We start from the raw sequence: 14,416 nt of genomic DNA, 5'->3' as shown, positions 1-14,416 counted from the left end.
AGAAAATTCCTACTGGTCCTAGGCCAGTAGCCATACTGAGAACCTTTAATTATCAGAATATTTTGTTAGAAATATGTCTAATGTGTAGCAGGAGAAACATTCTCACATCTGTTCTGGGTATTGCTAGAAATATGTATATTTATTTTTAGGTATCAATGAGACATTTTCATAATATATAAGTGTATCAATAAAATACCATCTCAGAAGGTTTCTAACCAGTCATGTTATTACATGTCTAGGTATGCTAAAAATGGATTAGGCTCTCAAAGTGCTTGCCCCACTGCTGGGTGCTTATAAAGCCCTGACAACAATATGTGGGTCTGCAATAGAGCTGTGAGGAACTAGCCTTCTTTGCTTCATTTCCAAAATAAAGCAAAAAAAAGCATCAAGTGTAATAGAAAAGTCAAGCTTGGAAAAAAAGCAAATTTGGTAAAAAACCCTTAAAATTAATTTCCAACCCTTCCTCAGATGTTACTAATTTTTGTGCTCAGTCTTTTATTTTGATTCTTCCTCCCCACCTATTCAGAGCACAGGAAAACTTAGGATTTCACTGTTAAGTGAGGAAAAAAAAGTAGTCTGTGTTTTCTGTAAAAGAAAGCTGAAGAACTAGAGATAAGTCTCCTGAAAGTCTACAATCATCTGTCTACACTATGATTTTAGTCAGAATTTCAGGAAGAGGAGACATACAGTGCTTCCTCTTCCAGCTGTAAATACTGATTCAAAACTTTACAGGAAATTTGCATAGCCTTTGATGTCACAGCACCAATCTGAAACTAAACTGTTTTCTTAAATGTGAAGCAGGTGTACATTTAGGACTCCTCCTGGCTGCCACTATACTGACTTAACCCACCTTTCAACTCATAGCCTACTCTAAAATAATATATTACCATGCATCAGCAGCTTAATAAGTGACCCAGACCAGAGCAATGGATATTTGAAACTGCATTTGAAACAAAAAAAGTTTTTCCTTTCAAGCAGCAAAAAAATCACCCAAACACAAACCCCCAACCAACCATGAACAATATCCAAATTTATGACTCTTACTAATACCATAGTTGAAAACCAAACAGTAAGAAAACCTCAAAAATCAAAACCAGTAAAGTTTTAATTTTTTTGAGTTTTGTCTTGTTTCATGATTAGGTGACACCCTTTAAGCTCTTCACTCTTCCCCCACAGTTTCATGGATTGGACTTTACAGACACAAAGAAAAAGTTACTTTGGTCATGTGAGCTCAGTAGCATGAAACAAATTGCTTAGAAGAGATAAAAAAAACTTTCCAATGTCAGCTTGCATTTTGTGTAATGCATTGCTCACACTTAGTGAACATGACAGTCAACATTGACCTGACCAGCTGCAGGAATTTCAAAAGAACACAGTAACTTCACATCCTCTAACACTCTATAGAGAGCTGTGTCTAAGGATGTGGTTGTTCTTATCAAGTACTTCAAGCTTTCTGGCTATCAATTTGCTCAGAATAACATACAAGAAAACTTACAAGAAGGTAAGACAGACATACCTCAACACCACCTAGCTGCTCATGGTAATTCCCATACCACCCATGGGGCTATTGGCAATGAGGGGGGTGGCATTAGGAGAAGGGCTGTAAATATTTTCCTATTCACTCCTTAGAAAGACCCTCTCTCCCACTTGTGCCCTAACAAAAGATTCAAGCATGCCTTAATTTATACATCTCTTGGATGGACAACATATCATGGGGAGAATGAAACTGAAGCAGCATGAGGTAAATCTATTTATTCCTTAGCTTTCTCTAGCATTCCTGACTGAAAAGCTTACATTATATTAGTGTTACATACCACCAGTTAGTTTAAATAAGACATAAGTATTTAAATTTTCCATTGATCCTGTCACTTCAAAGGCACTCCCCACCAGGTTTCTTCAAGAAAACAGCAGGAGAGGGAAAACCCACCATCAAACATGCCTGAGAATGTGAACTAATGAGACTCTCTATTTAAAGATTCTTGTTGCTTCAAGTCCAGTTGAAAACGGCTGGTTTACATTTTTTATTTGAATTCCCAGTGGACAGGAAAAAAGGATTCATGAAACACTTCTGAAAAATTTATTCTTGCAGCACTGTAGCAGTCTCAGGCAGTATGAAAGTGGGGCTATGTTTTGATGATAACATACTGTCTCGTACCAAGAAAATTTGTATTTTTGTTACAGTCTGAACATCTGATTAATGTTTACAAGATCGCAGGCTGTGTTATCTTAAAAACACTGATTTCAGATCAGCAGGTGCTCACAGGCATCACACACCTTGAGAGATCCCAGTAAGACAGAACCAAACAGGTCAAATCTGCTTCTATCTCAATTTGGGCTGCCTATAAAGCAGTTTTGACAACCTAAACCTTAAACACGGAAGCTGCTAACAAAAGTAGTATGTTACAAATTGTAAGTTATGTTTCCTTGTAAGCAAAAAAAATATTAAACAGCTAACATCTTAACACCTCAGCTGCAGAACATATATAAATTTAAAATAGTAGTCAAGGACTTTTCTGCTGTCTGACAGAAACCCTATGGTAGTAAAAAACCTCAACCATAATACATTCTCCATTTTATGCAGGGAGAGTGGCTGCTATGTATGACATAAAAGATCAAAATGATACCTAAAAGCAACCTGCAAATGATTCCATATCCTGGTCATTTCATTGATGAAGACAAGTCAACACCACTCAAATATATCAGTCCAACTTGTTAATAATTACAACCTAAGGTGTTCCAATTACACCTTACATATTTTCATAATGAACACATTTACTAAAATACTGGGATGGCAATGGCATGTTTTATCAGTTCCTAGTCAAATGTAAAGAAACCCTATGCCAAGTGTTCTGGAAACAGATGAAGTTAATTCATGCTACACCTAGAATATTTTTTTGACATTCAGCGTTAAACAATCTTTTTCTTCTTTGCAAAGAGGTCCTAACTAATACTCACCATTTGATGTCTTCTGTAGCTCTGCTTTCAAACGTTCAATTTCCTCCTTCAATTTCTCCTCAGTTGCATCTGTTGACACTTTCTTTTTACTATCTCCTTTTCCACTCAAGGCCTATTAAAAAACACAGTTGCTACAATTAGCTTTATTTTCATTAGTCTGATATTAATGCAAAATAGCCAGGGAATGTCAGCCCTGATTTTGCAAAGCATCAGGTTTTATGAAATGTCAACCTGACACAGGCAGAAAGTAATTCTAGACAAAAATCTTCTCTAACAAAAAAAAAAACAAAAAACCAAAACAAAACCAAAAAACCCACAAACAACCCCCCCGCCCAAAAAAAAAAGGAAATTAACAAGCTCAGTGTTTTAGGTAATGGCATACTTGTAATAGAACAGTGTTATCTCCTACGTAAAAGTACTTTTCATGTCTGCATCAAGTGCACAACTTTCATTTAGATTATAAAATGGATTTTACACACACTGGGACTGTCAGTGACAAAATGCTGCCATGTTTATGAGCAAGTGGTTCTAATTCTCTCCTTGTAGGTTTGCAGCTACTTCAATCTTCAGAACAGTTCCAATATCCAGATTTGATTTCCAGTGAAATCCAGGACAAAAACTAGGAAAGGATCCAGGAAGAGCCCTGTAAACAGCTGACAGAAGAGCAATATATTCCTTGCATGCCAAAAATGTTGGCACTACTATACTTATGCACCCTGTTAAGGTGCAAGATTAAATCCCATAACAAGATCCTTTTCTCATAAAGCTTCTACTATGTAACCACACATCATCTCTGCAAAAGCAAAACAAGAGGTAAATGCTTAATGGGAAAAAGAAAAGAAAAACAACTGAGACAAACAGCTGTTAGGTGAACTAGAAATATCAGAGCTTACTAGGCACAGGCAGGAGCAAAGGGGAAAGATTATTTCAGGAAAAAGAAAAAGAACTGTTTATAAAGATTGGTAAACAATCCAAGGAAAAGAGATGAAAAAAAAAATTCCAGAAGCTATTTAGTCAAAAAGCTGAGATGACATTTAACTGCTGGTAACAAAACCATAGCCAACTGTCTTCTTTGCTTTGTGCTAACCTCTTTCTATTAGCATGCAAATAGCTATTTCTGTAAACTTTTATATGAAGTCCTGTGCTCCATGAAACCTCTGAACAGGTGACAGTGCAGACCTTGCACACCAGAGTAAACTCACAGAATTTATACTTGCAGCCAGTGCCTTATGCACAATTGCTCTCACTTCTCTCCAATGGTGGAACGAAGCACACTTGTAAATAAACACAAATGCAGGGGCCAAGCCACAAAAAAGCCTAAACCACGGGATGTCTATAAAGTTAAAATATTCCAACCCTGAGCATTTCCTGTGTCCATTACAATGGAGATCCAGCTACAGCATGCTGCCTGTACCTGTGCCTACCTGTGTTTTTGAAAACCATGCAATCATGCACACAAATAAAAACAGATAGGGCTACAGTTTCCAATTTCTGGCTATCATTTACAAGTGGCTAAGAGAATGTGTTGCTAAGAGAATGTGAAAGCAGAACAAAAAAGAGGACTTTTGGCAAAATCTCAACAGGACAGAGAAGAAAAAAAACCAGCAAAAAGACAAATTCCATGGCTGAGGGAAGAATTTGGATCATTTTATACTTGGGAAACACCTAGCACAGACTAGTGATCCTTGTTTTACAATACCTCCCAACTGGATTTTTTTATCCCTTCTAGTACTTTCTGTCCAGAGTCTTCATAGGAAGATTCATTACAAAATTGACAGTGCCAGTAACCATAGACACTGCTTTAGACAAACTGGAAGGAAACCTGTACACACCCACAGGAAATTTAGTTTTAACTATGTGCTGTACTCTAAAAGCCTTCCTATGTCTAGATGTCTGAACTCAGCTTAGGGTTCAGTCTCTTCAAACAGAAGTCAAACTGTTACAAGAAAAGATTTTATACATTTATCTTAATTATATCTTTGATGCCTTTCCTTCCTGAATAGTTACATAGTGAAACACAGCCTAATCATTCTTCACATAAAAATAACATCTCTCCAATCTGTTGGTGGTTTTTTTAAGTAAGAAATATTTGGTAGTATTCTCATTAATACTACAGTAGTGTCTATTAAGAAAGGGAAGTATTCTGAAATTGGCTGACCTCCCATAAAAAGAAGAGTACAAAATTCATCAAATACAAAAGATTAATTTACAACTTGAAAAAATACATTCAGAACTGGAAAAAATCCTATTAAGAAGAAACAGTCAGCATGAAAACAGTTATATAGTAGGTTTTGTCATCCTGGACTGCTACAGCCTTAACCTAAACAGGCAACTGTTTGTGATAAAAGGAATAAAATTAGTGTCTTCCTCTACTTTGTTATGACTAAATTCAGAGAGGTATTACTATAATCTATTACTACTTTGATGAAATTTGTACTGGAAAGAGAACTTAATTTATTTGTTTTACTTCAGTTTCCTTTGTTAATAAGGTGCTAATATAATTTGTTTTCAGTATTCTGAATTACATATTATAGAAATATTTTTTTTTCAACCAGAAGGAATAAAATGAATAAAATGAACAAGCATTGTGTAGCAAACCATCCTCAGAGTACAATGCACTAACTACTTGCTGTGTAAGAAAGTTACTGAAGAAGCTCAAAGATACCTCCTGCAGCCTTTCGTTCTCGGCCATGTATTTTTTGGCTGCTTCAGTAGCATCATTTACTTGTGTTTCCAGGGCTGCATGAGATGCCATCTCTTTTGCCAACTGAGTGAGAAGGGTAACAGTACGTCTCAATACACTGGTGAAAAAAAAAGTGAACAGAACTGTAATTTACAGCATAAATAAAAAAGCCCAAATCACAAGCAAAAACCAAAACCACAAAAATCAAACCAAACAAAAAATCCAACAAACCAAAACAAGCCCTTTTCTCTCTCAGTACCAGATGTAAAAACAAAACCAGAAGAGGGAAACATCCAGGCTCATACATGACAAATAATAACAACAAGAGAGACAGAAAATATTTTCATCCACTGACATTCTGATTTTTACTTGATACAGAACCTCCCTCATCCTAAATACCCACAGCCATTAAGGGGTCAGAGACCTGGTTGCTTAAAGGCTGTTTAAATACTGTTATGACCCAGTATTTTTAACAGGATTGATCTCCAAACTCAAGAACCAAACAAGTTATGGTAATGAGTATAGGGAAGAAAGAAAAAAAAAAATAACACAACTTCATAAACAGCCTTGCAAGAATAAAATTAACAGTATGAGCATAATAATCTTTCAAGTACTGTCAATACAGTTAAATAGAACATGTCTGGATGTCAGCATTGATATGGCACCTCAATTCTAAGCTTTGCAAATACTTTGCTTGATTCTTTGCATCACTATTTTCATTATTCATCATGAAGTCTTTCAAATGTTGCTGAATCAAAGCAACATAACACTGAATTAAATTAATGCCTATAATCTAACTATGCAGCTGCTCTTCAAAAAAATCTGAAAATCTAAGTAGTTGACTTTTTCATAACTGAAAGAGTATTAACAGATCTTTTCAAGTTAAGCTTCCTTCCACCCCTTGCTTTTTCAGTGAAATTTCATTTCCTTACTTTTTTAGGGGGCTAATATAAAAGCTAAGGCCCCTATGTCACTACTTTTCCACAGGTTAGCAAATTTACTATTGCTTATTAACTTACAAATGCAGGAGTCATTAAAACATCAAAACTAAAAGAGAATCACAGAATCAAGTCAAAAGAGGCTTCCATCTCACGATAAGCAGGACAGGTTAAGCAGATTGCTCAGAGGTTTATCCAGTTGAGTTCCTACCATCTTCAGTGATGGGAGATTCCACCATCCTTCAGGGTCCTTGTTCCAGTGCTTAACTGCTCTTGACAGCAGCAGCACTTTTCTACCACAGGTCAGAACATCTCAGGTTCCTGTTACCTCTTGTCATTCCTTTTTGCATCCACTGAGATGAACTGCATCCATCTTTTTTACTACTAGACAGACAGAAACCAATAGGATTTTCCCTTCAAAGCCTCTTTTGGCTGAAAGCAAAGCTCCTTCATCATCTCCTCATTGGTCATGTATTTCAGCCTCCAACTTTCTCTGTACCCCACTGCAGTACTCCAGTATTTTGGGGAATTAAAACTGGACACAGTCCTGCAGCTGCAGCATTCAATGTGTTATTCCAGAGCAGAATAACCATTTTCCTTGACCTGCTAACTGCATCCTTGCTATCACAGCTCAATACACAACTGGCTTTCTACCAGGATCCCCAGGTTTTTTCCTGTAAAACTGCTTCCTACCCACCCATGCAGCCAGTCTCCAGCCTGGATGCCGTATATGATTATCCAATAAAATGTCAGGCTTTGCATTTGTCTTTGCTGAGCTTCATGAGATTTCTGTCAGCACATTTCTTCAACCTTTCTGGCTCCCTCTGAAAAGCAGCACTGCTCTCCAAGGTGTCAACCACTCTGAATTGGAAATGTGACCAGTTTGCTGAGAGCACACTCAATCCTATCATCCATGCCATTAATAAAGGCATTAAGCAATACTGAGCCCAGGACGGACCCCTGAGAAACACCAGCTGAAATTCACATTGTTATTATCCTTTGAGCCCAAAGGTCCAGGGAATTTCCCACCCGCTTTTTTCTTTAGCCTGTATCCCTCCACAGTTGGGCTATCAGGTTACTAAAAGACACTATGTCAAAGGCCTTGCAAAAAGGATATTCTGCTCTTTATCCACACAGCCATTCACCTCACTGCAGAAGGCAACAAGGATGTTCAGGTATCATCTTTCCTAAGTAAATCTGTGATGGGTATTCCAAGTCATTGTGTCCTTCATGTCCCTGAAGATGTCTTTGAGTAAAATTTCCTTCAAAGCCTTTCCAGGGAAGCCAGTCTCTAGTTTCTTACATCCTGTTTTCTGCCCTCGAAGACAGGTGCAATGTTTGCCTTTCTGCAGTCACCAGGATTCTCCCCAGAATTGTGATCTTTCAAACTAAGCCTTACAATGACATTGGCCAACTCCCTCTGCCATCCTAGGATGTCACAGACTTTTATATGCCCAACTGGCCTATGCACTCCCTAGCTGCATCTTCCACTGCTGGGATGATGTGGCATACCCTGCTGACTCTCCCAGAAGGCACCAGTGAGCAGTGGGCTTCTTGAGATTTTCTTTAGTTTTCAGCCCTTTTTATCCCTCTCTGGTTCAGCACGGGCTAAGAGAGGACCAGGTCAGACTAGAGATGGGTGCCTTTGTCCCACCCAGGGGACAGTCTCCAGGGGCTGTGACCCTCCTCTTCTCTGCACAGTTTGCAGATGAGAGGCTCAGCTGGCCCCAGTGCCCCCTCTGACAGGTAATTTTCCTCACCTGTACCCAATGCTCTGCAATCCCTGAACCCCACAATGCTGTTGTCTTGCCAGAAGTGACAAGCTCCCAGCCTCCTCCATTTTCTGAATCTCCATATACCATTCTTGTGGAGTTCTCCTATTGGCTGATGTGCTAAAATGAACCAAAACTGACCCAAAGAATGAACTAGAGGCATCCAATTACCCATTCACACTAGATGGGGTCTCAAATTGTTTGGGTGATGGTATAGCAGTACAGGGTAAGGCAAGCCAAGGAACACTTTCTCCTCACTTCTCTGACAGACATTTTATCTGTTTCATGGATTAGCAAACCAGCTCTACTAAGAAAAGTCCTCTGATGTAGTGACTACTGGAGGAGTGCTTACTTCTCTTAAATCTGGGGGAAGGCCAGCAGCTCAAAAAAACCTCAAGCAAATGTCTTCAAGAGCAGAGTTTTTATACAAAATAATCTACTGGGGTCACTTGACAAGTTTTCCTCTTTGGAAGCTGAATATAAATAGGATCCTGAGAGATCAGCTTCCAATTCTTTTGTAGGACACAATCTAGCTATTCCTCCTGGAGCAGAGATTAAAAACATATTTGTGCATATTTACTTAACCTCTCTCTAGGAAGACAAAGAACTTGATGTATTCCTGCCACTATTGAGCAAGGCTACAGTCACATTGTTTTTTCCAAAGCTTTTCTGCTCAGGCTTTCTATTCATTTTTCCTTAACACTTTTTATGCTGGATGGTCTGCTAAAACAGCCACACATCACTCAAAGGGGAAGAAGTTTGTTGTAAGTCTGATTCTCTCGTCCTGTGCTCCTCTTGAGTATTGAGGCAATGTCAAGCAGCTCACTGAAGGAACTCCTATGAGGACCAACACTTGTTGTCCAGCCACCAGAAAAATGTACAAATGGAAACCATCAGACCAATATGTCTGTTTCTGTTTGTTCACATTATCTGTGTCCAGTGATTTCATGTGCTCCCAGCCCAACTGATAAGATCTGCAGGTTGTTGTGCCTACTGATTCACAGGTAGTCTTGGTTGCTACAGGAGGGCAGTACAGAACTGCCCTTTCCCTTACCCTGTTTTAGTAGCTGAACTTAGACATCCCGAAAGAGATACCAGACTTAAGAACATATCATAATAGGCAAGTTGCCACAAAGTGTTTGATCTGAAATACAACTGTAACTTTCCTTGAAAGCTGGAATATTATCCTACAGTTCTTAACTTCAAGCTTGAGCTGAAGTGGGTCAGGTCAGGCTCACGCTTTGATTCTTAACACAGCAGAGTGCAATGACACCAGCTTGCCAGATAATAACAATATTTAACAGTACTTTAGTTTTTGAGCAGTTTTTTATTCCAGTTTTCCATGTGCAAAACAAAGGGTGTAAGTTTAAGGAAGGAAATGAGTGAGTAATCCCCAAAGAAACTTCTGCAAAATACATGTTTTCTCCAGCACTCAAAACGTTTCTTTCCATGTGTTGCTCACATATCCTTCCAATCTTCAAACAGTTGTAAGGTATCATTTTCTCTGATCTTACCTGCCTTGCAGCCAATCTGGTAACAATTAATTCTTTAATCTCCTGAAATTGTGTTTCTGACCTTTACTTTACAATTACTTTGTGCAATAGTTCCTGTAATAAATATACTATGTAAACATTCAAAAATGTTATACTTACAGCCAAAGAAATAAGGAAAAACCTGAGAGATACAGGTTTCTTTGAGACCGAAAGAGTTTCATCTGAATATGATCAAAGGCACTGCTGTTGACATTTGCAGCCTTTTCATTCACATGAACAGATGAGTATTTCCTGACTTCTCTAACAGCATCTGCAAACAAAAACAGTCTGTTCTTATTCACATCTGTGGGTGTGCATGCATGCTAAACCAGACTTTAGTACTAGAAATATGTACTTTGATTTTCTGCTCAGCAAAAAGTAATAGGACAAATAGTGACAGCAATTATGTTATCCATACATTTCAAAGATTGGTCTTGATAAATCATGAACTGCTCTAGCACATACCCAGAAATACAACAAACCATTGCCCAAAATATGCCTGAACAGGTATTTCAAACACTTGTACCCAGTGGATCAGGTCAAAGCAACTCACTCTACAGATGTTACCAAAGACCCTATGGTGTCAAAATGTCACTGCTGACAACTGAGCTAAAATTCCCCAGTGGACAAACAGTGAGAAAAGAGAAAGAAAAGCAAAACGAAGCAGTATTTTCTCAAGTACTTGCTTTACACAGAGTTTTTTTAAAGATATGCAAGTGTTTTAGTAATGACAGAAGGGTCTACTTTATACTTCAATCATAGAGGGAAAAAATTATTTCTTTAATATCCATTAAAACAGGAAGACTATAGCAACACAGCAGTAGTAACAGTAGCAACTACTAACTGTAAAAAGATCAGAGAAGGAAAGCTACAACTCCGCTTTCATCTGCCTTTCATACATCTTTCAGCTTCCTTTCATCCATCACATACTTCTGATAGCACTGCAAAAGGGCCAGTGCACTGCAAACACCTTTCAAAGGACAAAATAATTAATTAGGACTTACGTCCACATAAACCCCAAACCTAACCCAGTTAAGAGTTCATATTACTATCTTTAAACATAAGTTCATCAGACATTCCTACAACCAATACAGCACCTTAAATCTCCTCCTGCACATCAATAAATCGTCATTTCATGACATGTTCTTGCAGAATACTTTGGCCAGATGTTATTAAATTTTTGCTGAATTTGTCTAAGCAGGCAAAATCAACTCCAATGAAAACCATGAGCGACTATCATCACTCATTACTGTCTCTCTCATATGTCTGAGTAATTTGGACATTAAAAAAACCCTGAAATGAAGCTTCAAACAATGCCTCAAAGACTAGGAGCAAACAAATGCATGTCCCTGTGCTATAGGAAGAGTCTAGGCCTGCAGTAACCTGTCACTTCTTGCTATGGGGCAGGTATCTCATCACTGCTTCCCTTTAGCCCTGTTCTCTCTTTCCACAAAACCAATGATCATCACCAAGTCAAAAGCAAATTTGGCCCAAGTTTTCAACAGCAGTTCAACAGAGTAAATCAAATACATTAGTTCTCAATCTTAAGCCATTCACTGAAGACCTACTTTTAAGAATAATACTAAACATAATCTTTAAAAATTAATAAAACAGTCTATTTGAATTTCTAGTACTTTAAATATTAAGAATATAGTCCTATAGCCTAGTCTGACATAGTTATATATGTTTCCCTCAGCAGAAAATAAAACCATGCATTTTTTCTTTCAATTCCAAGTAGCCTGGAATTAAGTAGCATGTATATTCTAAGGCACTGGAAACACTTATCCATGGAGAACTACTTAATATCCCCAAAACCCAGGAGAACTGCTTTCATCACTGAAATACAGAAGATGCCTACCTCACAACAGTCAGGACAGACATCAAATTAAATCAGTCAGGCATATGGTAACCACTAAAGCTTTACTTTTACTTCACAGACCTTAGGATCCACCCATAACAAATGGAGCCAGCAGCTGTTTTGTATCTGTGCTGAGCAAAAGTTTTCAAACAGCCCAGTGCTTTGATATATTCTGGTCTTCTACTTCAACAGCAACCAAAAGAAAGAGTGCCATCTGCTGCATGAGGTACAGCTCAGCCAAATTCTGGTGTCAAACAAGTTCATTTACCTGTGTGACAAAGTCTAGGCTGCTGCTTGGTTTCCCTAAGCTCCATTTTTCCTTCTCATTCACTCAGTATAATACAATTGCATTTGGATTCCCAATGTGGATGCAGCATTAGCCCTCTCCTCTTTCGTTTCATTGTATAATTTTTCAATAAATTAGCTGACTTACACTAGGCTTGAATGCTTTCCATTAGTTTATTCATATAAACTCAGTGTACCAGGTTTCTTTTACCCATTTGTTAAGAAATTATCTAACACTTACCAAGAAACAAGACGATCAACAAAACTATTATTGTAAGGAACATCTTGTTCCAAAATACTGCCATTTTGCTCCATAGAGGAAACATAAAAATCTTCTGCCATCTGTAAAATAGAATTGTGTTATTCAAAAATAATTAAGCACTAAAAGAAGAGCATTATAACCCCACAGAAGAGAGCCTTGTTATTGATAAGGGACTTGTATAACGTCTCTGAACAGCTGCTTTAACTGCTATATAATTTGGGTATATGTTAACTTATCCAGTAATCTAACTTCTCTTTTTTTGTTGTTAATACTTGCAAATTTTTTGCATGATAGCAGATACTCTGCAGATATGTTTTATTTTAGCTTATACTTTGGCTTTCATATATTGTATTCAGTCCTGAATATAACAAGGGATAGGGTAAAGACTGTAAAACCACTTCCATTATTTTTATTTTTTAACCACTAGTACCTCTATTAACTCTGAAGTACAAGGACTGTTATTACATTCTTACTCGTAATGACAACAAAAAATACAAGTCTTGTGTTCATATTTTGTTAAGGCTTAAAATCTCTTTCCCAGGCATAAATTTGCTGGCTACAGAAGTGACTTCTGGTGAGGCCAACGGTGGTGTAGACTACTTCCTTTTTTTGAACAATTAGTTGTCTATTTGATATTGCTGCATGAAGGGCTGTAGCAGAAGTCACACTTGCAGCACAAACAAAGAGCATCTGATGTGCTCAAATGAACTGAAACAAGTGATAACAGAGCACCTACTTGTCCTTTGCTGCAGGTTAGAATCAGTGCTACTGCACAAATGAAATAATACCTGGTCATGCCATAGGGATGTAACACAGACATACCACTCACCATCTGATTATAGGAGGTAAAATTTCCTACTTTTGTTAAGACTATTTATGCTTACCAGAGACCGTTCGCCCTCTAACAGTGGTTGTCAACCTACTATTAATTTAAATGAAACTGTAGCATCATCTCCTATAGCTCTTTCCAGCTCTCCATCAGAAAGAATTAAAATGTTTTTGCATTGTGCATGCAAAAATCTCATTGAAGTCTTCCAGCATAATCTGAATTCTTTATAGCAGACAGCCACAGTCTGTATCAAACAAAAAACTTACTTTGAGCTCAAACAAAACCAATTCACTAACTCTTTAAACATGCAATTTTCCAAGCTCCATCCTGACCTTCAGTTCAGAAGTGATTCTTTGAGGTATGATCTTAGATAAACTACACTGCCAAGTTATAATCAGGCTAAAAATATGGATCTCTTTACTGGAAAATCTTCCTGTATTTTCACATTTATTTTCCCTCAACAAGAATTAACATTCACATTTACTAACACTTGGTTTTGGTGACAAAAGTCATATAAATATAAAACTTCTGTACTATAATACTAGCCACCAGCTTAGTGTACTACACCTTGTAGAACAAATCTGATCTGTCTCTGTATATTGGCATTTTTATACTGTCAATTTACTTGTTCCCCAGGAACTTATAAACTTGTTAGCAAATTTGAAAAAAAAATTTAAAAAATGTGCACACACAAGAGAGAGAAGCAATCCATTTGAAAACTGACAACCAAGTAAATCAAAACTTCCAAGAACAGCAGTTTCCCACCTGTCAGTAACCATGCATGCCTTACTGCTGACAGAACCAGCTCCCAGGCCACTGAGATGTGTCAGGCAGAGCTGCTGCCCCCTGGTACTGTCACAGCAGCTAAATCTGATTTTTAACCCCACAAAATTCCTGCAAGTTTTGTTAAGAAGTTAATTGCATATACCCCATAAAGGATAACGTGATTTCACTCTTTCAGAAACCACTGTTCAGAGGAATAGCTGAATATGCTCCAAACAAAGCATACAAATCTATCCTTTCCATAGAATTAAAAGCACTGTGTTTAATATTTGAATAAATTTTGGTAAAGCTGCACATTAGGAATTTGCTTTTCAGCCACAAACACTGAACTCTGTTTGCACCATAAGTGAAAACATATTTCAGTACTCCCAAAGTATTCTGCTTGTGACATCAGCCTGCAGAAATTCTTGCAGCTAGTTTCCTCACATAAGCCATTAATAATCTGATGATTATGACTCCCGTAATACTCCTCTCCTCTTACATAGTTGCACTTTTGCTTAGAGAACAGTAAGAAATACA

General features: G+C 37.7%; 1 protein-coding gene across 3 annotated transcripts in view; it reads right to left on the bottom strand.

Annotated features, from left to right (window-relative positions):
- DUS4L (dihydrouridine synthase 4 like) overlaps positions 1 to 14,416 on the bottom strand; it is a 36,984-nt gene that overhangs the window by 6,644 nt on the left and 15,924 nt on the right. For all 3 annotated transcript variants that reach the window (XM_059472084.1, XM_059472082.1, XM_059472083.1), the window contains 4 exons: positions 12,265 to 12,365; positions 10,001 to 10,151; positions 5,621 to 5,756; positions 2,956 to 3,067 (listed from right to left, as the gene is read on the bottom strand). In XM_059472084.1, the coding sequence (XP_059328067.1) occupies positions 2,956 to 3,067; positions 5,621 to 5,756; positions 10,001 to 10,151; positions 12,265 to 12,365 (500 nt within the window). The remainder of the gene's footprint in view (positions 1 to 2,955; positions 3,068 to 5,620; positions 5,757 to 10,000; positions 10,152 to 12,264; positions 12,366 to 14,416) is intronic.

The sequence above is a fragment of the Ammospiza nelsoni genome, chromosome 5, assembly GCF_027579445.1.
Source record: "Ammospiza nelsoni isolate bAmmNel1 chromosome 5, bAmmNel1.pri, whole genome shotgun sequence".
NCBI classification, from domain to species: Eukaryota; Metazoa; Chordata; class Aves; order Passeriformes; family Passerellidae; genus Ammospiza; species Ammospiza nelsoni.
The sequence above is the reverse complement of the archived record's forward strand: the minus strand, read 5'-3'. Positions and strand labels throughout refer to the sequence as shown.